At 64.7% G+C, this 25,775-nt stretch overlaps 1 protein-coding gene across 2 annotated transcripts in view; it reads left to right on the top strand.

The window, feature by feature from the left end:
• Positions 1–25,775, top strand: part of GSE1 (Gse1 coiled-coil protein) — a 102,588-nt gene that overhangs the window by 10,518 nt on the left and 66,295 nt on the right. For both annotated transcript variants that reach the window (XM_042797460.1, XM_042797459.1), the window contains exon 2: positions 25,241–25,406. In XM_042797460.1, coding sequence (XP_042653394.1) covers positions 25,241–25,406 — 166 coding nt within the window. The remainder of the gene's footprint in view (positions 1–25,240; positions 25,407–25,775) is intronic.

The raw sequence follows: 25,775 nt of genomic DNA, 5'->3' as shown, positions 1-25,775 counted from the left end.
TTGTTTTTTAATTTTTTTCTCCTTTCCCTCTGTTGCTTGTGCCATGTAACCTGCTCCCTGCTGAGTATCCTGTCAGGGCTGTGCCCCAATTTTACTCCCTGCAGGTGCTGCAAAGCAGGGGTGGATTTTGGGAGACCCTGGGGACTCAGTCACATCCCCCCCCACCCCGAGCAGCTGGGTGGGGACACAGAGTCCCCAGGTTGGGTGGCTGGTGGTAGGGCGGTTGCACTGGGATCTCACAAACCCTTGCATTATTTATTCCAGCCGCTTTTTCCTTGCTGAGCCTCCCCCCCATCCTCTTGCTCTCAGGCCTGATCCTGCACCCTAGAGCCCGTGCTTGGGATCGTACAACCTGTGGCTCACACCCAAGAGCTTGCGCGGGGCGGGGGGGGGGGGCTGCAGCAGGGTGGGGGCCACCCTGCTCCCACCGTCTCCCCCTTATTTCCAGCAGCGAGTGGCTTCTCCTTCATGCACATTTTCCTCCCTTTTTGCTCGCTTCTTTGTCCCGTTTCTGTGCCTTACCCCCCCCACCCCGCCTCCAAGGCTTGCTGCCCTATTTCTGGCCGCCCTGGTCCCGTGCCCGGCGCCCTCCGCTCGGAGCGGAAGGAAGGGCTCCGGGGGAAGGAGGGCAAAGCCTGGGTGATGCCAGCCGAGGTTTGACCCCGGCTTGGGGAAAGGTCTGATGGATCGTAGGATGTTTGGGGCCACGGATATCGTGGGTGCCATCTCCCTCGTGGGTCCCCACGTGCGGAGCCGGTGGCTGGGTTGCAGCCAGGGCAACCCGGGGCGAGCTGGCGTCTTGCAGCACCCAAAGAGACAGCAAAAGAGGGTGAGGCCGCCCTTCTTTTGGCACTTTGGGGACTTTGGGGCCAGCACCTGAACAGGCGCTGCCTCCCCTCGTGTTTCTTGCTCCCGGAGGAGAGGGGAACCCCTTGGGACAGGGTGATTTTTTTTGGGTTCACGCTGCCTGGAGGAGACAGCCAGGCAGGGTGGCTGGGAGCTGGGCACCTGGAGGTGACGTGCGCCCGATGTCCCCCCCCTCCTGGGGACAGCCGTGTGGCCCTGGCTTCGCAGCTGCTATTTCTGGCCAGTCCGTGGCCTCTGCGTCCCGGTCACCAGCGCCGGGGCAGGCAGGGTCCCGCTGCCGGCAGCTGCTGCCCTTTTCCTTTTCATTCCCTCAGACCCGTGGGATGGATGGGGATGGGATGAGGAATCCCCCCCCCAGGCGTGGGCAGCAACAGAGAAGCTTGAGACCTCTTGGGATCCCCCCCCCCCCACACACACACACACACACACTCCCCAGCCCTGTTTTCTTCCCATTTAAACCCAGCATACATCTCTGTTTGGTGGGCGGCTGTAAAAATAGCACTTGGTTTGAGTTAGGAGGGTGGTGGGGAAGGGCTGGGAGGGGGCCAGGGTGCAGGGGGGAGGTCCGGTTTCTCCCTTTCCTGGAGGAATTAGGGAGGCCACATGCTGCCAGGAGTGTTTGGCTGGTAGAGGCAAGCGGAGGCTCCGAGGAGGCGAGCAGGCGTCCGCACAGATGGAAATTTGATCACCCACGGCTCAACAGATTGTTTGATTTATTTTAAAATCAAGCAGATGGCTGCAACAGGAGTTTGTTTAAGTTCAGCTCCGAGCTGGGCCAACGGCCAGGATACTCGGGGGTAGGCGTGCCAAAAAATGTTCAATGACTTTGGTCATCACCCACCTCTCCTCCTCCCCTCTCCCTTGCTCCAGCGCACACACCCCGGCTCCCCCTCTTATCGCATCCTCGCCTTCATCTCTTGGCTCTAACATCTCGCTTTGTCTCTCCCAGGCGGGCGAGAAGGCTTGCCCTCCACTTTTCCTCCCATCCTCGGGAGGGTTTAACTCTTCCCCGTCCATCCCCTTGTCCCGGCTCTCTGGTACTCTGGGGGTGCAGGGAGGGCCCCCCCCTCCATGGAGAGAAGCAGCAGCCCCTTTCTTGGGCTCCTTCCTCATCTCCTTCTTCTCTGAGTCTGACTTGGGGTGCGGTGCTGGGGGGAATGGAGAGGCCTTGGCTGGGTGCCCTGGCTTGCATGGCCGTCCCTCTGTTGCGGGGAGGGGGTGGATGGGTCCTGGTGTCTCCCCCCTGCCCCAAATCAACGGTGACCTGAATGGAGGTGGGGTCCCAGCAGTATGTGGTGCTGCCAGACAGGGGGGTGCTGAGTGCTTGGCCTGGGTCACCCATCTTGGGGTGCAAGGGGTGACCGGGGGATGGAGAAAAGACCCGCAAGCGGTGGCTCTGGATGTGTTTGTGGCCTCGCTGCTGTATGGCTGACAGGGGAAGGGGCTGGAGGAGCCCATGGGAAGCAGCCTGGCGTAAAGGGGATGGGAGAGGCTGTGCTCGGGGCTTTAAATAGCTCCGTGCCCCTGGGCTGGCTCTGTGCGGGGTGTGTGGGGGGGGTGTCCAGCCACCCCGGGGTGGCGCAGGGTCCCCAGCACACGTGGCCGTGTCCCCTCGCCCTGCCGAGGGGTGGCTTGGATGCTCTCTGTAACAGGGACCAGGACCTTCCTGCATCTCCTGGGACGAGCAAGTGGGATGCTCCAGGAGCACCGGCCATCCTGCTCCTTGGTGGCCTTGGGATGTCCCTTTGCCCCGTGCCAGCCCCACACACCTCCCCGCACCGCGGCAGGTTGGGCCCGTGGCCGGTTCACCCCTCTCGCTGCGGGTTTTCACGCCGGGGAATTGCCCGTCATCCCATTTCTAGGCGCAGGGGAGCCGGGCGGTGGGACGGGGCTTTTCCCCAGCACCCAACCCCCTCTCCACGGGTGGGGCTGCGGGTCCCGCTGGGGAGAGGGGCCAGGGCTGGAAGGGGTTAAGGCAGGCAAAGGAAAACAAGAGTGCTGCGGGGCCTGGGTGGCTGACAAGCCAAACAACTGTTTTTGACTCACTGTTGCTGCCTTGCCAAGTGCAATTGCTTCCACATTCCCATCCCCTGGCTGGAGGGGCGCGGGGAGATGTTGGCTTTTCGCGGTCGGGAGGGGAAGAGGGATGCCGGGGGGAGCGACAGCGGGAAGGGCTGGCTCCGCGCTGCTTTTTCTCGGCTCTTCTCTCTTTTATTTCCCTCCCTGTCGAGCGGCAGGAAGGGGCAAGGGGTGATGCTGCCGGGTGATGGGGGGGATGATGCTACCAGGGTCACTCATCAGCTTCTGGTGGACCATTTCCTCTACCAAGCCCCAAAGGTGGGAGAGGGAATGGGGAGGGGGGGCTGAAATGCACCCCCAGGATGGGGCTGCTCTCCCTTTTCTTGCTGTTTGGCTTTAGGGGGGACCCTGAAAGGAGGCTCCTTCCTTGCCGGGGGGTGCTGAAGGGTCTTGGGGGGCAGCAGTGTCCCTTTGCCCTCTGTCCAGCTCCTGTACCCCCTCTCCCATGGCAGCCCCCCATCCTCAATGTTCCTATCACAGCCACATACAGGGATGGAGAGTAACCCCGTTGCAACTCCACTCAGAGACATGGGGTCTCATGAGGCTGGGCCCCCCACCATGCCTAGCTGAGGCAGTGAACCAAGTGTGCTGGGGGGGGGGGGGGGGCAAATCTGCCAGCAGGATTTGGGGGGGATGCTAATAAAATCCCCAGGCCTCTGACTGCTGGTGCCGTTATGTTGCAGACGGCAAGAAATAAGCCCTTGGAGAAGAGGCTTGGTAGTTACCGCGAAGATTTGAGCTACTCGGGGTCGCTGCTTTGTGGAGTTAATTATCTTCTGAGTCTGGGTTTTTGGTGTTTTTTATTTTTTTTTTTTTTCTTCCTTGGGATTATTTCTTGGCAAACGAGGCGTCGTTTTAAAGCACTGAGCTCTGCTCCCTCTGAACTCCTGGCTGCTAAGTGGTATGTAGGAGATCCTGGTCTTAAAAAAAAAAAAAGAAAAAAAAAAAACCAACCCAAGAAACACACCCTCAAAAAAGCCCCGCTGCCTTTGCAGTGCAAATATGAGGTCTGGGGCAGCTCAGGAAGATTTAGTGTGTGTTCCTGGAGCTGTTTCCTCAGGGGAGCTGGAGCAGCAACCTCCCACAAGGGCCCTGGCATGGTGCATCCCTCCTGGCTGGTGCTGGGATGGAGCATGGTGCTTCCCTGGGAGCACTGAGCAGCACTGGGAGCAACCGTGCTGCCCAGGGGCTGGTGACAGGGGAGGATGCAGGTCCCCTGGGAGCGGTATCTGGGCGGGGGCGCTTGATACCTGCAAGGCTGGGGGCTGTTTGGTCCCCCTCACAAAGTCCACCCTGGATCGAGGTGCCTGGAGGGAAGCCCCCCAGCCTTTGGGAAGGCGTGAGGGTGTGCTGTGAGCCAGCCCTGGGGCGAGGAGGGGGCTGTATCCCCTGTTGGGGTGCTGCAGGGTTGGGAGATGACTGCGGCATCGCATCCCCCTTGCCCAGGGGTTCCTGGGGCTCTGCAGCTGCCTCTCCCCGCTTTGCAGAAGTCATTTCCCCGCTCCTGGCTGCGGCGAGGGTCTGTGGGTGCAGGGGGAGCTGGGGAGCGGGTCTGGATGCCGTCACCTACACGGGCTAAATGTGACACCCCCCCCCCCCCCCCCCCCGACAGGAGGGAAAGCAAATGCACGCCTGGCTCCCGTTCCAGCCCGGGGATGCGACACTTTGGAGTGATTCCTCTGGCTCCTGCCGCTGGTACCTGTTTAAATCTCAGCCTTGCATGCTGGAACGTGGAGGGAAGGATGCAGTGGCCACCTTTGGGTGTTGCAGAGCCGAAGCTGGCAGCGATTGAGGTCAGGGAGGAACCTCACTTGCCCGTTAATGCTGCAGGAGGGACTCGCAGGGCTTCGCCCGAAATATCCTGGGGATGCGGGAGGGCCGGCTCGTGCTCCGGTCCAGCAGTTGTGGCGTTACACCACCGGGATAGACACACCTATCCATCATCCTTGCACCAGGCCGGCCTGCCTGCCCAACCTCTGCCCTGCACCCCGCGTGCATCCACCCCACCCCACGGGGTTCGTCACCCGAGGCAAATCCACCAAACTCCCCGGGTGGGGGGCTTTGCAAGGGAAGCAAAAGGCCTTCCCGGTGCTCCCCAACTGCAAGTGGCAGGGGATGCCCATGTTCCCCCTTGTCGGCTCCTAATCTGGACATGAGAAGGCAATTAGGGGCCGGGATCCCCTTTCGGAGGCAGCAGATGGGGCGCGGCGACGTGCCGTGGGGCTGGGGAGCAGCGGCGGAGGGGCCGGCGCGCAGCGGCTCTGCCTCCTAATGTGTTTGCAAATCCTCACCAGCTGAGGGGATTAAAGCCGGCATCTGGCTCGCTTTATAATATTAAAACAAAGGGAGTTGTAGGCGCCATGATCGGGGGCAGACGAGGGAGGGAGTGGGGGGGGGGGTGGCCCTGCTGCTCCGTTCGCTGCGCTGGGAAAGTCTGCAGGAATTGTCCGTCCCCCCCCCACCACCACACCCTGAGCCCTTCCCGGGAGGTTTTCCCCAGGGAATAAAACCCAGGAAGGGGTTTGTCCTCGCCCCACCGTCCCCACGAGGCTCCGCAGCCCGTTTTACAGCGGGGTGCAGGAGCCAGCCCCCCCGGGTTGAAGCGCAGCGCTGGGGATGCTGGAGGCGGGTGGGCTGGGAAGAGGGGTGTGTGTGTGTGGACACAACACTGTTTTTTTTTTTTTTTGCTGGGGGAGAGGAGGGGGTTTATATCTGCTTTTTTCCACCCCATTGCGCTGTTCTGGAAGCGGCAAGAATTCAGGAAGCCGGCGTGCGGCGAGTGCCAAGTCAGGCTGTACCGCAGCCAAGCCCCTGCTTGTTTTCTCGTCTTGCTGGAGCCAGTAAGTGACCTTATTAGCTTAGGGGGCAGCTGCCTTATTAACACACATCTGGCGGCGAGGAGGCCGCATAGTCCCTATATTGTCTCCCCGCCTGCTCCTAACCCGGCGGTACATTGCTGGGGGGGCTCACCCCATGGTTTCCCCCCCCAATGCCGCGCCAGGAGCGGGGCTGGCACCCCAGCAAGCCCGCTCCCCCCATCCAGGGTATAAACCCAAGGGGGTTTATACTGGGGGGAGGGAACAGGATTAAGCAGATGGAGTTTGGGGTCTGTTGAAGGTTATAATTTAAGATTATAATCTGGGTAAGGTTATAATCTGAAGGGAGGGGGCCTCTCTGCCACCCGCCCAGCACGGGGGCTGTGCTGCTGGCGTTCCCGTGGATGCTGCCCCACCTCCCACGGCTCTTTTTTTTTTTTTTTTTTTTTTCTTTCCAGCGGGGCAGGCTCTGCTTTTTGGGGTGCAGCGTTGCCCCTTGAGACAAGGGATTACTCAGAGGGGCTGGACCACCCATGCAGCATCCTCGCAGCCCTGCCAGCAGCCGGGGTGGGCACTGGGATTTCCCTCCGGCGTGCGGCAGGGAGCAGCATCGGAGCATCCCACAGTGAGGAAAACCTCCAGCGCAGCAGCTTCGGGGCCTTTCCAGGAGATTTGGCCCTCGAAGGGAGCAGGTTCCGGAGGGGGTATGAGCAGGGAGGCTTCTGCTCTGCCAGAACGGGGAGCTCGATGTGCTGAATCGCCCCAGGCTCTGCTCTGGGCTGTCCCGGTGGGTTCATATCCCACCTGCAGCCGGCCCTGCGCTCTCCATCACCCAGCACCACGGCGCTTTCTCTCCCCACCTATAATTAGAGCCGAGCCGGAGCGGGCCCCTGCGCCGCGTTATCCCGGTGCTGCGCATCCCGGGAGACCGAGGGCGAGCCGGGATGGGGGGGGAGCCGGGATGCTGGGCGCCTGCCCGCGCCTCCGCCGCGCAGGGATGCCCTTTGTCCTTCTTGGCGTGTGGGGGAACTCGGCAGCTCTTGGCTTCTCCCTCCTGTTTTGGAAATTCAAAACATTTACAGGGGCAGCCCACTCGCGCCCTGCCTGCCACGGAGCAAGGCACTTGGCTGACTCTTCTGCTTTCCTTGGCCGCTTCTCCCTCGCGTTCACACTTGGGGGGGCCTTTTCTCCACCCCCTCCCCCTTTTTTTTTTTTCTCTTTTTTTTTCCCCCCTTTTCTTTTCTTCTTTCCCTATGGTATAAGCTTGAAAAAACACCACCAGCAGTGCCAGTGCTGGTGCTGGATGGCCCTTCGTGCTGACCTTGCTCTCCGCTGGGAAGGGCGGTTGTGCCGGGCAGCCGGAGCAGCCCTGTGCTGCACCAGCGTTAATGAGCTTTGCCTGAACAGAAGGATTAATTAGCTGCTGGGAGGGGGAGGGCATCCCGCTGCGGTGACTCGGGTGCCGCCGGGTGCAGTGACGGAGCCTGGCACGGCAGGGTGCCTGGTGCTGCGGCACCAGCGACACTTTCGCTCAGGGTCGGGAGGATGCTCCAAAAGGAGCCGTGGGTTTTCCTGGAGCAAATGCCGTCCGTGGGCCAGGCGGGGAGAAGAAATCCCTGAGTGAGATGGTGCTGGGAAGCTTCAAGAGCCACAGCTTGCTGGGGCTCCCGCCCTCTTTTTTCCAGGTTTTTTTTTTTTTTTTAAAAAAAAAAAAAAAAGCCTTGTGGGGGTTTTCTTACTGCGTGGTTGTTCTGTGCTGTTGTCCCTTCAGGAATGAGAGATGAGGGTGGGACTTGGATGTGGCAGGATCGCTTAAATACATCCTGTGGGGTCTAAAGTGACCCAAGGGGGATGAGGTGGCAGCTGGCCTGGTGCTGTGCATGGGCAGGATCCGGCCATGGATGAGCCCTGACCCCAATTCTGCTGCAGCCGGGCCAAAATCTGAAGGGTTTAAGGATGCTTGGGAGAGTTGTGCTGGGGACTGTCACCTTTCTGTCACTGGAGGGGAACCCCACACCTGGCCTGGGGCTTTTGGCATCCCATTTAGCTGTGAGGTTTTTTGGGGGGGCCATGGGGCTGCTCTGTGCCCTGTACTCCTGCCAGATGAGGAGGTGGTACCCCTCTCCCACCTGGCAAGTGGGAGAGCCAGGCACGAGGAGGAATACTGGGGGGGGGGGGGGGGGGAGGCCCGGAGAGACGAGCAGGGACATCGTGTCAAGGCCGGGAAGGTCGTGAGGACGTGAAGCTTGAACTTGAATTAGATGGTAATTGCAACGTGCCTAATTACAGGGAAAGAGCAAATCACTCTGGTGCTTCATAAAGTGTCTGACACGGAATAACGAGGATAATTAGCAATCAGACGGGAAGCTGCTACCTCCCCGCTCCTGCGCCGTCCCCCCGAAAGCCCCGGGGAGCCCCGCTCCCCCTCTGCAAAGCATCTGCCTTTGCGTGGGGCGGTTGCGTCGCTTTTGCCGTCCCCAACATGGGAGATCTTCGGCCTCTCCCCAGTATGGGACATCAGCCGTGCCGGGCTGAGATGCAGCTGGTGGCCATGTCCCCCTTGTCCGTGTCCCCCTGTCCCCCCCAAAGGGCGGCTGGTGGCCGTACCAGGCGTCCCAGTGTGTGTTTGCATCCGGCCGTGCGGCGCGCTGCGCCGGCAATGCATTAATGCTGGCTGACGCTAGAGTGCACCAGAAGCATGCTGTGGCATCCACCCGGGGACGTGGCACCCCGTGGGGCCACCTGCCCCCAGGCACCCTGAGGTGACCCCGAGGATACCCGCTGCCACCCCGCTGGGGACCTCGGCTGCCCTCGGTGGCTGCAGGGGACGTCGTTAGCGGATGTGGGGGCTGGGATTGATGCTGCCTAATTGCGCCTGGGGCTTCGCCTCTGGGGGGGGAGTGGGGTGGAGGGGGGATGCGGCACCCCAAAAAACAGCCCTGCCCTGCCCTCCCAGCTGGCATCACCCGCAGGGGACCAGGAGTGTGAGGAATGTCCTGCTTCCCATTCGCTGTGCCTTTTAATGATGCTGAGGTTGTCTTAGGGGCACGCAGCCCCCTCAGGGAGGCTGGGCTGTGCTTGGAGGGGCTCATCCCAAACCTCCTGTCCCCCCCATCCCAGAGCAGGGGGAGGGGGGATGGAGGAGCATCCCCTGGACAACACTGCCCCAGGCAGGGGCTGATCCCGCAGCCTCCAGCCCCCTCCCCAGTGTCCCCCCGCCCTGCCCCTCCAGGTGAGACCTGCCCCCTCGTGCCCCCCACCCCGGGGAAGACTTGCTGCCCTTGGGCAGGTGACAGGCACCCAAAGGCTGAGGAATAACCTCCCTCCCCAGGCACGACGGGACCTTCCAGCCCCACTGTGTCCCCAGTCGGGGGGAGGTCTCAGGCTGCTTTGGTGGCTTCGCTCCAGCTCCCACTATCCCCCACAGGTCCCCCAGCCACCGCACGGTCTGACACCCCCCAAAGACCATCCCTCTACCCCCTTCCCAGCACCTCCTGGCAAGCCCGCAGTGGATCCCAGCACAGTTTTCAGACTGGTCCCGCTGCTGAGGTTGCAGAGAGGGCTGGGCACGCCGGCGGCATGGGTGCGGGTGTCCCCGGGTGTCAGGGCAGGGTGGAGGTCACGCTTCCCAGCCTGTCCTCCTACGTGCATGTCTCCTTGCTGTCTCTGCTCCTGGTTTGTGTTTTTTTTTTTGTGTGTTTTGTTTTCTTTTTTTTTTTTTTTTTCACCCCCCCCCCCCCCCCCCCCTTTCTTTGAGCAGCTGTTCTCTAATAAGCTGTTAATGATGATACAGTAAGTAGAAGCGGAGAGTCCTGCGGGAGCTGCCACGATTTGTGTAATTGGTCTCGGAGGAGACAAAAGTATCTAATATTTACATGCCGGTATTAGTCCCCTGGGAGCGCTGTCTGGGCTGGCACAGGGAAAGGCAGCTCCCAGCCCCAACCTGTCTGCTCCCAGCTGATGGATCGTCAGATCTCTTATGTATGGAAATTGCTGCTTGGTAGTGAGGTGGTGGTGGGGGTTCCCCCTCACTGGGACCCCCCCCCCGAGAGCCTGGGGACAGCCGAGCATCCCTGCGGCTCAGCACCCAGCCGGTGTGTGGGAGCAGTGGGGTTTGGATCCAGAGGGAAGGATGCTCTGGCACAGGGAGCCCTGTGCCGGTGTGGGATGGAGGCAGGAATTGGGGCTGCCCCAGCCCAGGGGTCCCCAGGGTGGGTTTATCAGGGCTTTAGCCGGGCTTGTGAGGCACAAACAGGCTCCTGAGCTGGCTGGGAGCGGGAACTGGAGAAAGGGTGCTTGCAGTCCGGCCACCAAACGCCCTCTCCCTTGTGCCCACGGGTGGGGTGGGTCTGCCGGGAGCTGTGCCGGAGCTCCCGGATGGACAAGTTGGAAAGCAGGGCTGGCGTCCTGCTCCCAGCCGGCCGGGCGAGCCGCAGGGCTGGGCGGCTGCCGGTAAAACAGCCCGTAATGTTCCTGCCTGCAGCTGGTAAGGCCGTAGCGGCAGGGGAAACTGAGGCATGGGAGGGGCTGGGGAGCAGCCTGCCCTCCCTCCCAGCAGCTCTGCTCCTGCTGGGGTCTTGTCCTGGGCCACTGTAGCGTGGGCAGGGGGCCCACAGGGGCTTTCCCCCTTCCCCTGGCACCCCTAAATGCAGTGTGTCCCCAAGGCTTTGGGCATGTCCCCTCCTGCCGGGGGTCAGACAGCGGCCCGGGTTTGTCTGGGTGTCACCACCACCAAGACAAGCCGTGTTGGGGCCGTGGCCCCTCCAGTGCCCCTATCCCTGCACCCCCCAAACCCGCTAGTGGCCCCCAAGGGAGAGATGCCGATTGGGGGGGGGGTGGCACGGTGGCACCCAGCCACAAGCAGTGGCTGCATCCTTATTCCCTGCCTGTGTCAGAAGATGTCGGGGTGCCACACCACCCCAACCCATCTCCCGTTGTACATTGGGGCTCTGGAGGGGGGTGGGGGGGCCCAGCACCATGCTATGCCCGCAGCCCCACGGGGTTGCATCCCTTCCCTTTTCCATCCAGATTCCCGCTTTCCCATTGCCGTGGCAACCTCTGGCATGGCAACTCCGAGCCTTCTGTAAGGAGATGTCTCATGTGCCCTCCCTATCCCTGGGGCCCCCTCTGGGGGGACAAGGGGGGGGGGGGGGCTGGTGCAGGTGGTGGTTGAGGGGGGGTTAGTTTGCAGGGTGCCAGGTTGGGCATCATTGTTTGCCCTGAGCCGCCCCGCCGCCCGCAAAATCAAAGGCACGGTGTTTTGCAACCGCTTAAAAGGAGAGCGGGCAGGGTTTGCTTTGGAGGCTGCTGGCCTCATCCTGCCCGCTGGGGCCCAGCTGGGCGCCACTGGGACCTGGCAGCTGCATCTGGGGTTCCCCGGGTTGGGGGGGGGGTGGGGGGTTGCACACCGAAACGGCTGCAAGGTAAAGGTTGCTGAGCCCTGACGAGCTCGTGGCAGGGATGGAGATGCTCAGGAGGAGTCTCATGGGTACGCGCCGGTGTCGCAGCGATGAGGAGCTGTTGGTTCCTGTTCATCCTTCCGTCCAGCCCTCCATCTTGTCCCTCCCTTTTCGGTTGTCCTCTTCGCTCCCCGGGGCCGGGCTGCTCCAACCTCTCCGTCCCTGGCCTCCCCGCCAGCCTTTTCCCACACTCCCTAATCCCTGGCTGTGGATGCCACATCCCAAATCCACCGAAATAGCCTCAAATTGGGGAAGCGGGACCTGGCCCCTGACCTCCTGGAGAAACTGGGTGCTCTGCCAGGGCAATGGGTTTGGCATAAGGGGGGGGGGGGACGGGACGGGGATGGGGACAAGATGCAGCCTGGGTGTCCCCAAATCCCCTGCCTGGTGTCTGCCACCCCTTTCCCAGGGCGGGATGGTGGGATTTCATGTTTGCGAAGGGTTTGGTGCACACTGGGCCGCATCCTGCACGCCCCGCACCCTCCAGCATCGGGGGTGTGCTGTGTGGTGCCCGTGGGGAGCAGGGCAGCATCCCCGGGTGCTCGCAGGCTCTTGAGGCTTGGCGGGTGTGTGTGTGTGTATGTGTGGGGGGGGTTTATTGCACCCCGTGCCCCTGCTGTGTGTGTGTTTTGGGGGGGGAGGATCCCCCCCGCCTCCTTCCCTCCCTTCTGCCTTATCTGTTAAATCTGCTAAGCAGGGGAATCGGTGCAGTCGCCATCTGTGAGCCTGCCAGTAATGGGATTAACTCTTTCCCCTGGCTGGGGCTGAGCCTGACGGTGTTTCTGGCACCCCCTTCCCGGGGTACCCCCCCTTTTCCCCAGCCAGCCCGCCGGGGAGATGCTGGAGGCGATGCCCTGGGGTCGCAGGGCTCGCTGGGGACAGCCCCGATCTGCCCCCGTGGAGATATGAGGCCACCGGTATGGACTCGGCGCCCACCTGCCTCAGTTTCCCCTCCTGCCAAGCGGGGGGGGTTCGGGGCGCTGCAAAGGGCTCTGCGCTCCCGGCAGCGCGGGAACCGCTTTGCCTGCGTGGGGAGAGGGGGACGCGCTGAGCCGTGCCCCCGTGCACCACATCCATGCGTGGCCGTGGGGGGCCCCCGCTCCCTGAGGGGGTGGGAAGCCGGGATGCCTCCCCCGGCTCCACACTCTGTGGGATGATGGATGGCCCCTACCCAGGATTGGGGCAGAGGTGGGACCCCACGGCGGGGACAGAGGGGGGACCCTGCAGCTTCAGGCCTCTTTCCCCGGGAGGTGGGGGGGTGTGTGTGGGGGTGTGCACCCCCGTTAATCCTCTTAGGCGCTGGCTGCGCCCCGGAGCAGCTGGCGAGGCTGGATCCCGCCGCTGCCCATCCTCCCCTCCCAACAGGTGCCCCCCCCCCCCCCAAACCGCCCCCCCGGGCCCCCTACACTCCCGGGGCCGTCCCCCCCTCCCCCCCCCCCCCCCCCCCCCCCCCCGTCGGGGCTGGGCGTGGGGCGAAGGGCTCCCCGCAGCAGGCAGCCCCCTCCCCCCGAGGCCGGCCCGGGAGCGCTCATTAATTATCTAATCTTCCCTTTATGTTTAATTTACAGCCCCGCGCGGCTCTGGCCATATGCTGCTTTTGTTGTGTCTGGCTCTTTGTTGTGGCAGGCAGCGGGGGCTGGCGAGACCCCCCCCCCCCCATCCTCTATTCCCCCCCCCTCGCCCCGCCAGCCTTTGATCCCCCCCATCCTCCCCAGCGCCACCCTCCAGCCACCCCCGCGGCACGGTGGCGAGCCCCGGGGAGGGGGTAAGTGCCTTTTTCTCGGTTATTAATTTCCCTGACCGCCCAACCCCCCCGCCCCCCCAACCTCCTCACCGTGTGCGCCCCCCCCCCCCCCCCCCCAAGCCTCTCGCCGGCGGCTCGGGATTTGATCGTGCGTGTGCGTGTGCGCGGCGCTGCCTCCTCCCGCTCGCTGCCGCCGGCGGGGCTGCGTGGGGTCACCGCTCCTGCCCGCACCCCCGCACCGCTGCTGCGCAGGTAGGTGCCTGTCCCCCCCCCCCCCCAAAAAAAAAAAACCCTGCCTGTACCCTCCCCACCCCACGCCCTGCCCGGGGAGGGGGGGTACAAATCACCGCGCCAGCCCTGGGGGGGGTCCACGCTGAAGGAGGAAGGGGGGGTGGGGATGGGAAGCGGAGTGGTGTAGGAGGATGTAACCCCCCTTCCCCGGATTTATATGCCCCCCCCCCCCATCTTGCTGAGAGGTGTGTGGGGCGGGTTTCTGAGGTGGGGGGTGAGCACACGTGAGAGGGTGGGGGGCACAGCGGCGGGGCCCCTGTGGCACCCCGACCTGCCGTGGGTGCGCGGGGGGGGGCTCTGTGCAACTTGGTGCAAACTTTGCGCGGTGCTGCCGGGCTGTGCTCCCGCCGCTGATGGGAGTTTTTTTATATCTATATATTTAAAAAAAAAAAAAAATAGTAGTAAAATGGTCTCTCTGTACCCCAGCAGGACCAGCTCCCATGGGGTGCACCCTAACCCGGGGGGGGGGGGGCGCTGCAGGACCCACACTCATCCTCGGGGGGGGGGTGGGTGGGGTGGTGGTTTGGGTCTGGCTTCCTGTGGGGGGTGGGGGTGGCAGCGGCGCTTGGGAAGGGGGTGAAGGGATTTGGTCCACATGGCTGCTGCCTCTCTGGTAGTGTGAGGTTCTGTTTGTGAATGATGGAGGGGGGGGGGCGTCAAAGTGTGTGTCCCCCCCCCCGTTCCATGGGCTGGGTGCCCTGCGAGCACCTGACAGCATCCCTGCGGGGGTGCCCGTCCTTCGCTGGGTGCTGGGGTGGGCAGGGGGATGCTCAAACCTTCCCCCTCCCACCTCGGGTTTATAGAGCAGTGTCCGTCAGTCTGTCTGCCAACTACAGCTCCTGCCAGCGCTGGGGGGGGGGGGGGGGAGCAGAAGAGGGTGGGAGCCGTGGGCAAGCAGGGTGGGTGCCAAGCCACGGGGCCTTGCCTTGGCCACCGGAGCCGTGTGCCGGGCCAAGCGCTGGGCTGGCGGCAGCGACACGTAAGGTCACCGCGACCGCCGGCGAGGTGGCCCTGCCAGGGCGTGCTGGCTTCGGCGTGCCGGGAGCCACGAGGCGGGTGGTGGGAGCTGGCCCCGGGGGCCACCGAGGGGAATAAACCCCCCTTTTATGCTCGCCGGAGGCAGCTGGCTCGGCGTGCGTCCTGCTGCCGGGCGCGCTGTCTCCCCCCGGGGAGGGGGGGGGGGGTTGCAAGGGGATGCAGCAGCCAGGGGAGCCCCGTGGGGCCACCGAGGTGACATCCCTGCTGTGAAAAGGGGGACAGGGTGGACCATGTGTGTGGGGCTGGCTGTACCCCGTTCAGCCCCCACCCCCCCCCCCCCAAACCTGTGCCGCCGGGGTGGCTGTCCCTTTTCGGGGTTGTTTTTCCACCCGCCGGGTTTGGGGGTGCAGAGGAGGGGGCTGTGCCGCCACGGTGGCTCGCGGCAGGTGGCCGCTGCCACTGTCTCGCCGGGGCCTGTCCCCATACAAAGCCCTCGCTCCCTCCCTCCCTCTCCCTCCTGGCCCCACGCCGCGGGGCCGCTTGCCAAAGCGAGACGCCGGGGCTCTGCGCTGCGGCGGGTTCGCCCTACGTGTCGCAAGAAGCAGCCGAAACGCGGGGCCGGGCTCCCTCCGTGGCTGCCCACCCCCTGTCCCCCCCCCCAGCTCCCGGCATCCCTGCCAGCTCCTGGGGAAACTGAGGCAGCCGAGCAGGAGGCGGCTTGCCCAAAGGAACCCGTGCCAGGGCTGGGGAGAAAACCCAGGATTCTTGGCACAGGCTGGCGTTGCCGCGCTCTCTGCCCGCAGGCGAGGGTTGCTCTTTGCCGGGTGTTGCAGGCTGGCTCTCCCTGCCGGCGCCGCGGCGGGGCTCGCCGCTGCGCTTCACCACCCTGGTTTTGCGGGGGCACCCTGGGGACCGTGGCTTCGTCCCCACAGGTGCCACCCTCTCCCCTCAGCGCTGGTCAAAGGGGTGATTGTTCCTCGGCGCTGTGTGTGGCGGCGCGGGCAGCGGGTTGGCCTTGGCCCCCTGCCTGTCACCGTGCCCTTTTCCAGAGGCAGCTGCCTGTGGGCACGGCTTGGCAGCCATCCTGCCTGCAGGCTCGGCCGGGGCAGGACCCGGGATCCCCCCCCCCAGGGCCAACCCATCACCTCTGCGTGGAGTTGCAACACCCCGGGGATGGTGCCGCGGCTGTCGTGAGTTTGCAGTTCTCAGCCCGGCTGTGTCTGCTGCTCCTGGGTCTCCGCGCCAGCTCTGTCCCTAAAGCAGAGCCTGGCTGGGGTGGGCTCGGAGAGGATGAGCCGGTTCTCCGTGCCCTGCTGAAAAGTCCCTCTGGAGAGGTGCCCAGTGGCTTCACCCCTGCAGAAGTGATACGTCAGCTCTGAAAGCCCCTGGTTTTCCATTCTGGAGCTGTGCGCCGGAGGGGGCTGTTCTACCCCCATTTCCCTGGAGTTCTCAGGGGACCAGGGCATCTCTCCCGGGTCATTTGTGGGTACCCTGCGGCGTGCAGGGTGGTGACGTCCTCCAGTGCAAGCTCGGTTCCCCCCGCCGCTACCGTGCATCCCGCCCCTCCCAGCTCCCTTGTCAGCTAATGGCGTGGCTTATTCCTATGGCTTTTTAAGTGCTTAATGGCGCGCGGGGCTAATGATGCGGCTCCCTCTGTTCGTGCCGCCTCGATAGATGGATGGTGCTGGGGCTTGGCGCTGCCCGAATCTGCGGGGACGGGGACAGGGATGAGAAGGGGCCCAGCCGGTGCCCCGTGGAGCTGGGGGCTGCGAGCGGGCGTCCGCCTGCCCGCCTCCCCTCCCTCCTCTGCACGGCTGCTCTGAGCAGTAATGTCACCGTAAACGATATTTATCACGAGGTGATAAAAATCTATTTCCAGCGACCTCTTGGAAATGGCCCTCGTAAAACCAGGCAGCAGACGGAGGCAGGAGGCAGACAGCGGGGAGGGGGGCGGGCAGGGAAATGGCTGTAATCAGCCACGGAGCAAGGGCCGGCTCTGCTGGGGAGCCAGTTCTGCCATTCCCAACCCTGGGAAATCGATGGCAGCCGCGAAGGGCCGAGGGCTGCCCGGGCATGGCTGGGTAGATGCTCGGGCATCCCAGGGCTTGAGCATCCTTGTGACGCAGCGTCCAGGCTGCGAAGGGAGGACCGGAGCGATGCTCGTGTTGAAGCGAGCGGGATGGGAGGTTTTTGCCTGTCATAGCTGCGTCCCGGGGCGCTCCCGAAGTGACACCTCGAGGGGCCGACACAGAGATGGGGGGGCCAGAGCTCGTCCTGGAGGATCAGGTCAGGGATGGGATGCTGAGCTTTCCCCTCGATGCTCACAGCCATAGGGGTGACCACCCCCCCCCCCGGCAGGCACTGCTGCGTCACCCATTGCCCCCTGACTCCCGGGGGACCGCTGTCAGTCCTGCAGTCCCCCCTCCTCCAGCTCCATCCCTTCGGTGCTGATGGCTGGGTGCTGATTCAGCCATCTCCCTCCCGGCACTAATTACTCAGCCCGTTGCAGAGTCCTGGCCGTAAATGTTCCAGCAGGAGCAGGCCGGGAGGTGGAAAACCTCCTTGGCTCCTTTCCCTGCTGACCTTAGCAGGGACCTGTAATCCGGTGTAATTCATCGGGGTGCTGAGTCGGCATGGGGGGTGCCTTGTCCTCCCCAACCCATCTTTGGGGTGCGCTGTCCCCCACCAGCATCCCTCCTCCCTGCCGAGCGGTACCCGACATCCCTCCCGCCTCTGTGTGACACTCAGCCTAGCTCAGTCCCCACCATCACTAGGGACATCCTGGGTGACCCCATGTCCCCACTGCACCCCAGGAGATGCTGCTGGCCTGGGAATCCCTGGGGGCTTCACCGAGCTGGGGTGGGGGGCAGAGGCCACCTGAGCCACCTTTGTGGGGTTGGAGAGGTGGGATTTGCTCCTAAAAACCAGGGACAGGGCAGAGGCCCCCCCCGTGGGGGGAGGAGGGATGTGGGGGAAGAGGGCTTCTGGCTGCAGGGTCTGATCTGTTCTGATGAAGAGACTCGTAATCGCTTAATTAACCAGGTGGGGTGATGGTTGAACCACCCCAAGCGCCTGGGTGTCCCCTGCCTGGGGGGGGGGGGGGGGAGGCTGGCTGGGCTTGCAGCCCCCACCTCAAGCCAGACATGGGTCCTCGTGGAACTGTGCCAGGAAGGGACAGCGAGGGGAGGATGGGGACATCCAGCTTGGGTACCGCTGCCATGTGCAAAACCCTCAAAATCCCCGCTGAGGGGACACGGGGCCGTTAAGGGATTTTATGCCACCGAGGGGCTTTGTGCCCACCCCCCCCTGGCATGCCCGGGGCGCGCGGTTAAACGGCGGAGTGTGTGCTGCAGGTATTATCCTGCATTAAAGTTTCCCCTTTGCAGATGGCGCGCGTTTAATCTGCGGCTTAACGAAGCGCCGGACCTGGCGGTAAGTCCGTCTTTAGATGGCAGGCGGGAGCTGAGAACCGGCGCGCTAAGCTGCCTGGCTGGATGAAGAAGGGGGACACGGCGGGGTGAGGCGGGGGGGGGGGGGGGGGTATGAGCTTGAGGGGGTGTGGGGGGGGGTGGGGGATTGAGGCTTTAATGCCTCCGCGTCGCAAGCTGATTGCCCGGCTGGCGTGTGGCCCGTGCCGAGGCAGGTGGGGGCTTTTGCCACGCGTGTGATTGCCGGGCTGTGTCCCCCCCGCCCTGAGTTGGATGGGGTCCCCCCCAAACGTCTCCCCTCACCTCGCATTGAAGGTTTTGCAGAGCTTCGCACCGACCCGGCTGCTCCTCCCTGCCTCAGTTTACCCCACCCCGAGCGTGCCGTGGGGCTTTGCAGGTGTGGGAATGCCCCGAAAACCTGAGCTGCCGTGAGGCGGGTGGGATTTTCCGGAGTGAAAAGCCCCTTGGGGCAGCCGCCTCTCCCTGTGACAGTTATTTAGGGTGACGGGGAGGGGACAGCCGCCGCAGACTGCCCGGCAGCTCCAGAGCTGGAGGTGGGTGAGCTGGGCGCCGCGCCGGCTTGCAGGGTTGTGGTGTCCCCAAGGTGGAGGTGGGGATGGGGAGGGCGGGGGGATGGAGTGGGGCCCCCTGGGCTGGGTGTCCTGTGGGGTCTCTGCAGGATTTGGGTGGCAGGCCCTGCTCCACAGCCAGCTGCATCCCAGCCCAGTGTTCCGTGGTGTTGGGGGGGCAGAGGCAGCGCTGGCCTGGAGCTGGGGCTGTGGCGTGGTGGCAGAGGGAGATGGGAGCTGCAGGGACCACCGAGGCCAGGGGGGGTCACTGGTCCAGCCAGGGTAGTTTGTCTCAGTGTGGAATGGCAGTGTTTCAGCTGTTTACTCTGGAGTCTAATGATGGCGGTGAAGGCTCTGTGCTGCACAGCCTTGCGGAAATTCGTGCGGATTTGAGAGGGCTGATTGTTCCCTGCAGGGGCAGGTCCCTTTCGTCCCCTTTCAGCGCCAGGAGCGGAGGTGCTGCCACCACCCCTGCTGTCCGTGCGTGGATGGGATGCTCACACATCCTCCCGTGCCTCAGTTTCCCTGCCTTGAAAGCAGAGTGGAGGGAACGTTTCCCAGCCGGGCAGGGACCAGCAGATGAAAACACGAGCTGTGCATCGAGCAGGGTGTGGGTCCCAGTCTGCCCAGCCAGCCTGGGGTGGTGAACATGGGGGGCTCTCGGGGTGGAAACAGGGTGATGCGGGACCCGGCACCCCCCCGGGCAGTGGAGCGGAGGTGCTGACATCCCTCAGAGCCTCGTGCATCACCACCAGCCCCGGCTCATCCCCTTAACCTGGGGAAACTGAGGCACGGGAGGGGACACGGTATGGCTGGGCCTGCCGAAGCAGCGAGCAGCCGCCGGTCCCCACACCCGGAGCCCCAGAGGAGCTCGAGGAAAGCCGGGAGCGAGCGGCTGCACGGCCCCCCCCCGCCTTCCCCCCCCCCGCCCTTCCCGCCTCCATCACCTCCCCGTTCGCTGGCAAACAAATGTCTGTTCTTGCAAAAAAAAGAAGTGACAGGGGTCGGCGCAGCGCTTTCCACATGACCTGCCCGGGAACAGAGGACGTCTTTGTTAATCCAGCGAGCTGTCAGTTCAGCCTCTTCACAAAAGGCATAAACCACTTATTGCTGCTCTCACCCCTGACCCCGGATCCGCCTGCGCGCCCTCCATTGTGCCGTCTCGAGGAAGCTGGCAAACAATTTCGGCTCCGGCTCCCCTCCCCGCCGGCGGCTGCGCGCGGGGGCCGCCTCTCGCCCCGCTGGCATGGGGAGCCGCTGCAGGGGACACCCCCCCACACACACCCCCCCCCCCCCCTCAAAGCCACCTCCATCACCACCACCCCCACCCCCGGCCGCATCTGCGCGCCCGCCGCCTCGCCTGGCAGCTGCTGCGAGGGGACGGGGGGGTTGCCACAAAAGGCCGGCGGCAGGACCCCCTCCCTTTCTCCATCCCTCCCTCCCGGGGCTGCCGGAGCAGCTGGCCGGGTTGTGGCGAGGGGGTGCCGGGTCCTGCACCCCGTGGCCCCCCGCCTGAAACCCCTTAATGAGAGGGGGACAAAAGCTCCTTAGGGCCCTTTGCTGGGACGGCAGCTTTAGCCAAAGCCGCTTACGGCCCGGCACAAAGCCGCCGAGAACAACCCTGCTTCCCGGGGCCAGCGTGGGATGGGGCAGTGCTTGCACCCTGCCAGCCTCGGGGGGTCTGGGGGGGGGGTCACAGGGGGGTGACGGCCGGCTTGGGGAGGGGGGGAGGCTGAGCACATGCAGCTCCCCCCATCCCTCTTGCGCCCAGCACCCGGACCCTGCGGCAGGGCCGGTGCGCGCTGGAGCAATTAGATGCAGTCACTTCGGGGCTATATATAACCCAAATTGCTGCCTGCAGCTCGTTAGCTGGCTGTCAGAGCCGCTGCGGCCGTCGTGGGTGAGATGGTGTCGCTGGGGGGGGGGGGGTGGGGGGGGTGCGTGTGGTGTATGTGAGCGGGGGAGGGTGACACAGGGGACCCGCTGCTCCATCCCAAGGGATGGGAGCACGAGGAGGGGGCTGCGGCCACGCTGGGGTGGGTTTGCAGGGTCAGGCCACGCTGGGGGGGGTGCAGGGTCAGGCCCTGGCTGGGAAACGGGCTCATGATGGGGGGGGGGCCGCCACGCTCCACCCCAAAAGCAGCAGCGAGCGGGGCGGTGCTGCACCCGCTTCCACCGGGCGCTTCCTCCGCCGTGTCGGTGGTGGGTGGTTGCAAACCTGCTTCGCTGCCGCGGCGCAGGGGGGGGGATGTGGGACGGGGCTGCGGTGACACGGCGGGGGGGGGGGGTCAGGGTCAGGCCTTTCCCCCTGCCCGGCGTTCTCCAGGCTCACGGCACAGCCTGGCCCCTGGGTCAGGGTGCTTTGGGCATGGGGAGGGGGGGTCACCAGCGCATCCCGCCCCAGTGCCGGCGGCGTTTCCAGCATCGTCTCCCCATGTGGCGTCCAGCCTGACCGCAGTCTCCGGCGCTGCCTGTCCACCCTCCTTCCATCCCTGCCTGTCCCGCTGTCCGTCCCTGCCCGGGCTCGCCGCCGCGCCGTGGCTGTGCCGGCGTACACCGGCCCCCGCGCCGGGGAGGAGCGACGGCACCTCGGGCTGTCTGGGGGCAGCTGCGAGATGAGTGCGAACATATTGTGTGGGCTCCTGCGGCAGGCGTCACGGTGTCGCTGCTGGAAAGCGAGCGGGAACCGCAGCCCCGCCGTCACAAACGGCTCCGGCACAGCCGCAGCCGTGCCCACGCGGGCGCCGGGCTGGGCCACGCCACGGCACCCACAGGCCCCCCACCCCGGCTTCAACGCCGCACCGGCACCCGGAGCGGGAATCCGGGTGGGCAGCGATGCTGTAGGGATGTAGGGATGACCCCCGGCACACGGGGTCACCGCGTCCCTGCAGCCGTATTAATCTGCCGGGGCCGGGGGGGGGGGGGCACCTGGGTTGGGCACATCCCCAGCTTGGGAAGGGTTAACAGCACCATCTCTGGAGCCTTTTGTTTCTTTCCCATCTTTTTCTCTTCCCCCCCCACCCCCCCCCCGCCCCCTTCCCCTTTTTAATGAGGGGTTAGCACAGCTGTAATTGCAGGTTCCAACTTTCCGCCAGCAAACACGGCTCAGAAACTTTAAACACGGCGGTGGCGGGGATGCACGGATCCAGCAACCGCCCCTTCTTCTGCGGGCACCCACCGGGGGGGGGGGGGGGCAGGGACCCACGGGATGCCCTGCCACCAGTGGGGGCCCTTGCTGCTTCGGGGCTCCGGGCAACAGCCTGCTTTTGGGAGAACACCCGCTGGTTTCTGGCTGCTGGGAGGAGAAAGAGGAGGAGGAGGGTAAAGGCTTCCTGGAGGGAAGAGCAGCTGAAACCATAAAGCCCCAGCGTGAGCCGGGGAGGGGGGGGCTCCACGGCCTCACCGACAAAGGTGACCTGGGGGCAGTGTGCGGCCCTAAACACCCCAAAACCAGCTTTTATTCTGAGCGCTGCCTCGCAAGGCCGGGGCTGGCAGGGGTTTGCATCCCCCTCCAGCCTAGCAGCGAGGTGCTGGGGTGCTCTGCTCCCCCACCCCGTGCCGAGGCTCCTCCTTCTCTAGCCAGCTCTCTGCATCTCCCGGAAGGTGCAGGATGCGGCCCCTCCGTGCTGAGCATCCTCAGCCCTTGATCTCTCGGGGAAGCTTGCGGGCAGGCTGCGCCAAAAAACCATCGCCCGGCTCCGTGCCCGCCACGGTGATGCCAGCCAAGAGGCGAAGCGCCGCGACCGCATCCACCCCCGGTGCCTTGGCTGCCGCCAGCGCGGGGGTTTTCTGGGGTGCTGCCACCCGGGAGGGTGGAGGTTGGTGCTGCGCGGATGCGACGCTGCCGGGATGGGGTGGGGTGGGGTGGGGTGGTGGGGGGGGGGTTTGCCGTGCCCGTGGCACCCCGTGGGCGGCATCACCGTGGGCGGCATCGCACGCTGCAGCCTGCCCCGGCGACAGGCGAAGCGCAGGGGAGGTGGAACGGGGAAGCCGCGTTTTCTGGTGTCCCGGAGGCACAGGAAACACGCCGGCATGCCACATCCCTCGCCAAAGAGCTGCCGCTGCCGTTTGCTTCCCCGCTCCGTCACCGCCGTCCTGAGCCCGGGAGGGGGGTGTGAGCCGGGTGCCGTGACAGGTATTTTATCCCTGTGACAGGAGCAGAAGGAATGTGCCCTTGGCGGGGAAGGACGGATGTGGGGACACTGCTTTTGCTGTCACCGTGCCCCCCGGGCACCGAGCTGAGGGCAGGTTGGGCACCGCGGTGCTGCCGTGCCCGTGGTGGGGGACAGAGGTGACGTGGGGTCTGGCAATGCCTCTCCCTGCCTGGCCCCTCAAGGCCAGGCGCTGTGTTCCGACCCCACTTGAGTTTCTCCGTGTCCTTCGTACCCAGGACCCGCCGGGGGAGACGGAGGGAGATGTGGCACAGCGGCATCCGAGGGAGCCCCGTGCCGTGGGGCCACCCATGCCAGCTCTGGCTGGAGCCTTTTCTCCCTCATTTTTGTCACCTGCAGAGCTGCCTTGCCCATCCCTACCCATCTCCCCTGGCTTGCAGCCCTCGCCTGCCTGCCGGCTCGATTTTTCCTGAGTGTAATAGCATCACAGAACAATGTCACATTGATGTCACCTCGCTGCACGCCTACCCGGGACCTGGACCCTGCCCAGGGGCCGTGCCCCAGGGCCCTGAGCCCTGCCGGGGCTGTGCACGGCCCGGTGCGTGCTGCAGAGCTGTTGCAGGTTTGTCCCCCGAGTCCTCCTGTCCGTGTGCGTGCTCCCTCGGTGCGTTTGCCACTCCCGCAACGAGCGGGCCGGCCTCAGCTCAGCACCGTTCAGCAGGAACAACCGGCTGGTCCCCTCTCTCCACCCGCGGGGACGTGCATCACCCCGAACCCTGGGCTGGGCCGGGCTGACCATCACCACAGTGGGGGGGCTGCCAGCCCTCCCCTCGAATTTCAACGCTCGGTGCCAGAGCACCCTTCCGTTTCGGCCTCTGCCCGAGCACCTCGGGGTGCTGCTTAGCAAACTGGCGCCTGGATCAACCCGCTCACCTCTAATTGTGGGTGAGTCTTTGAGGACGTGGCTGGGGAGGAAGGTCGTCCCCCCTCCCCCCCCCTCTAAAGGGGGCTGCTGCGATGCTTTATCTGGGTGGACAGATCCCTCCTAATTGAGCAGATATTCCGTGTTCGCAAACAGATGGCTCCTTTGCATCAATTATTCCTTATCTGTGTAACCGGGGATGATTTGCTGACAGATAGCGCGGGGTGAAGTTAAAGCAAGGAGGCGGCCGGTGCTCCGTGCAGGCTCTGGCTGCTGCCTGGGGGGTCCCGGGGGGGGGGGGGGGGGCACAGATGGGGAGGGGGGATGGATCCTTGGGCAGGTAGGACCCATCTCTGGTGCTCTTGCATCTTGGCATACCCCAGTAGGAAAAAGAGAAGGGGGGGGGGGGGCTGCCACTGCCGTGGGGCTGATGGGTGGGTTGGGGTTTGGGGGGCTCTCCAGGGAGCAGGAGGGTGCCAGCTTTGGCCCAGCAACCGCTGTCGAAATCTGCCTTCCCCGCCACGACCCCGGCCCGCCGCTCCCTGCCCACGGTCCTTGCCCAATTGCTGCCGTGACGCATGACAAGGGGTGATTAATGCTAATTAATGATTAGTTGCTCCGGGTATCAAAGTGCGCCCCAGCCCTTTCCCATGCCCACGGGTAGGGGATTGCTGCTGCCAGTGGCATCACCTCAGGAGGAGTAGTGGCACAGCATCCCCCCGCCCCCCCCCGGCACCGTGGGGAGATGGCTCTGCCATCTCCAGGCATCCCGTGCCAAGCTTTTGGGGTCAGGGCCTGGACCCCAGGTTTCTCCCCTGCCCGCTGTGAAAATCACGTTCTATTAATCATTGGGAAAGAGAAGAGCATCCCGCCATCGCCGGGGCAGCTGGTGGCACCCTGCCAGTTGGAGCCGGTACGTGGTGGCACTCGAGGACTTGCGGGATGTGCCGAGCGCTCGCGGTTGTGTGGCGCTGCCATATGGATTCCATAAATTAAACCTTTCCAGGAAGCGAACGGTAAATTTATACGTCCGCTTGCGTGCGTGGCTCATTGAGTCTAAGGGCTTCCCAGCAAAAAATTCACCTACCATCCATCTCACTTCGGCTTTCCACATTTATAGGACTAATCCCGAGGAAAACATTAAATCCTCACCGTGCTGCTACCTGAAGTCTCCAAATCAGGAGCGGGGTGTCCCCTGTGGGTATCCCCTATGGAAGGAGAGGGGGGGGGGGATGTCACCTGCATCCTGCTGTGCCCGGGGTGGGCGCAGCATCCCGGGGTTGGGGTTGTCCGTGTGTCTGTCCCAGAGGGGCCGGCGGTGCTGGGATGCGTGCGGCGTCGCTGGTTGTCACTCTTAAAGATCAACAGGAGCGGCGACAGCCCAAGCTCTGTGCCCGGGGCGCGCCTGATGCGGGGAGGTGACGGCTTCAACAAACACGGGGGCCACGACAGCGCCCTGGGGACACCGGGGAGGAGGGGGGACGGACTGTCCCCAAACTGAGCAAGAAGCAGCAACACCGCCGTCCCCATCCCTGCGGCACGTTCGCCTCGGACGGTGATGGGGGGGTTGTTGATCTCCAGTAAACACTGCCCGGTTGAGTAATCGGGAGCTGCCTAACCGGCCAGCTGCCGCCGGCGAGCGAGGGGACGCCGCTTTGATTCATGTCCTCTTCCCCCCCCCCCCCCCCGTCTCCCTCCCTCCACACCCCCCCTCCCCGCTCCAGCCTTTCTTGTCTGGCCGCGCTGGGAGCCATCGGCCGGATCCAGCTGTAGCCCCGCGGCGCGGGCTGGCGTGCGGCTCCCCGCGCCGGCCACGTGCACCGGCTGGCAGGAAAACAAAAGCATCCTGTGTCTGTGCCCCCCCCCTCCACCCCCGTGCCGTGTCCCCCCAACCCGTGTTGGCGGTGCTCCGGCCTCGCCACGCTCAAACTGGGGAAGGGAAAGGTGCTGAGTGTCTGTCCTGCTTCTCTTCCAGGCGTCCTCATCGTCCCTCGAGACAGCCGCCGCCAAGCCTGCCGCCGGCGAGCCCCGGCACCGGGTGGCCAGTGCTGGGGAGAGCCTGGGGACGGGTGGCGGTGCCACCCCGGACATTGGCCAGCGGCCAGCTTTGGACACGGAGGGCGCAGACGCTGGAGCCACAAGTAGGTGATGCTGGGGGGTGCTGGGGGGATTACTGGGATACCCTCCTCGAGGGCTCTCCCGTGCGCTTCCAGCCCGGCGTGCCGCCGCGGCTTGGGTCTCCCGGTGAAAAACTCGCACCCGGTGGTTTGGGGTTGGGGCTCCGAAACCCGCAACCCAACCGGGGAGGTGACCCCGCCGGCACCTCAGTCCCTGCCCGTCGTCCCTGGGGCCGTGAGTCAGGCTGTGGGCGCTGGGGAAGAGCGGCAGCGTTGGGCTGGCTGCACCGGGGAGCTGGGGGGGGCGGGGGGGGGCCCCCCGAGGCTGGGCCGGGCCGCGGCTCCTGGGACTCGGCCGCCCCGTCCGTCAGGAGCAGCAGCATTTTTGGGAGA

This window comes from Tyto alba, unplaced genomic scaffold, assembly GCF_018691265.1.
Source record: "Tyto alba isolate M040663 unplaced genomic scaffold, T.alba_DEE_v4.0 Super-Scaffold_26, whole genome shotgun sequence".
In the NCBI taxonomy this organism is placed as follows: domain Eukaryota; kingdom Metazoa; phylum Chordata; class Aves; order Strigiformes; family Tytonidae; genus Tyto; species Tyto alba.
This window is presented reverse-complemented; position numbering and strand designations above follow the sequence as displayed.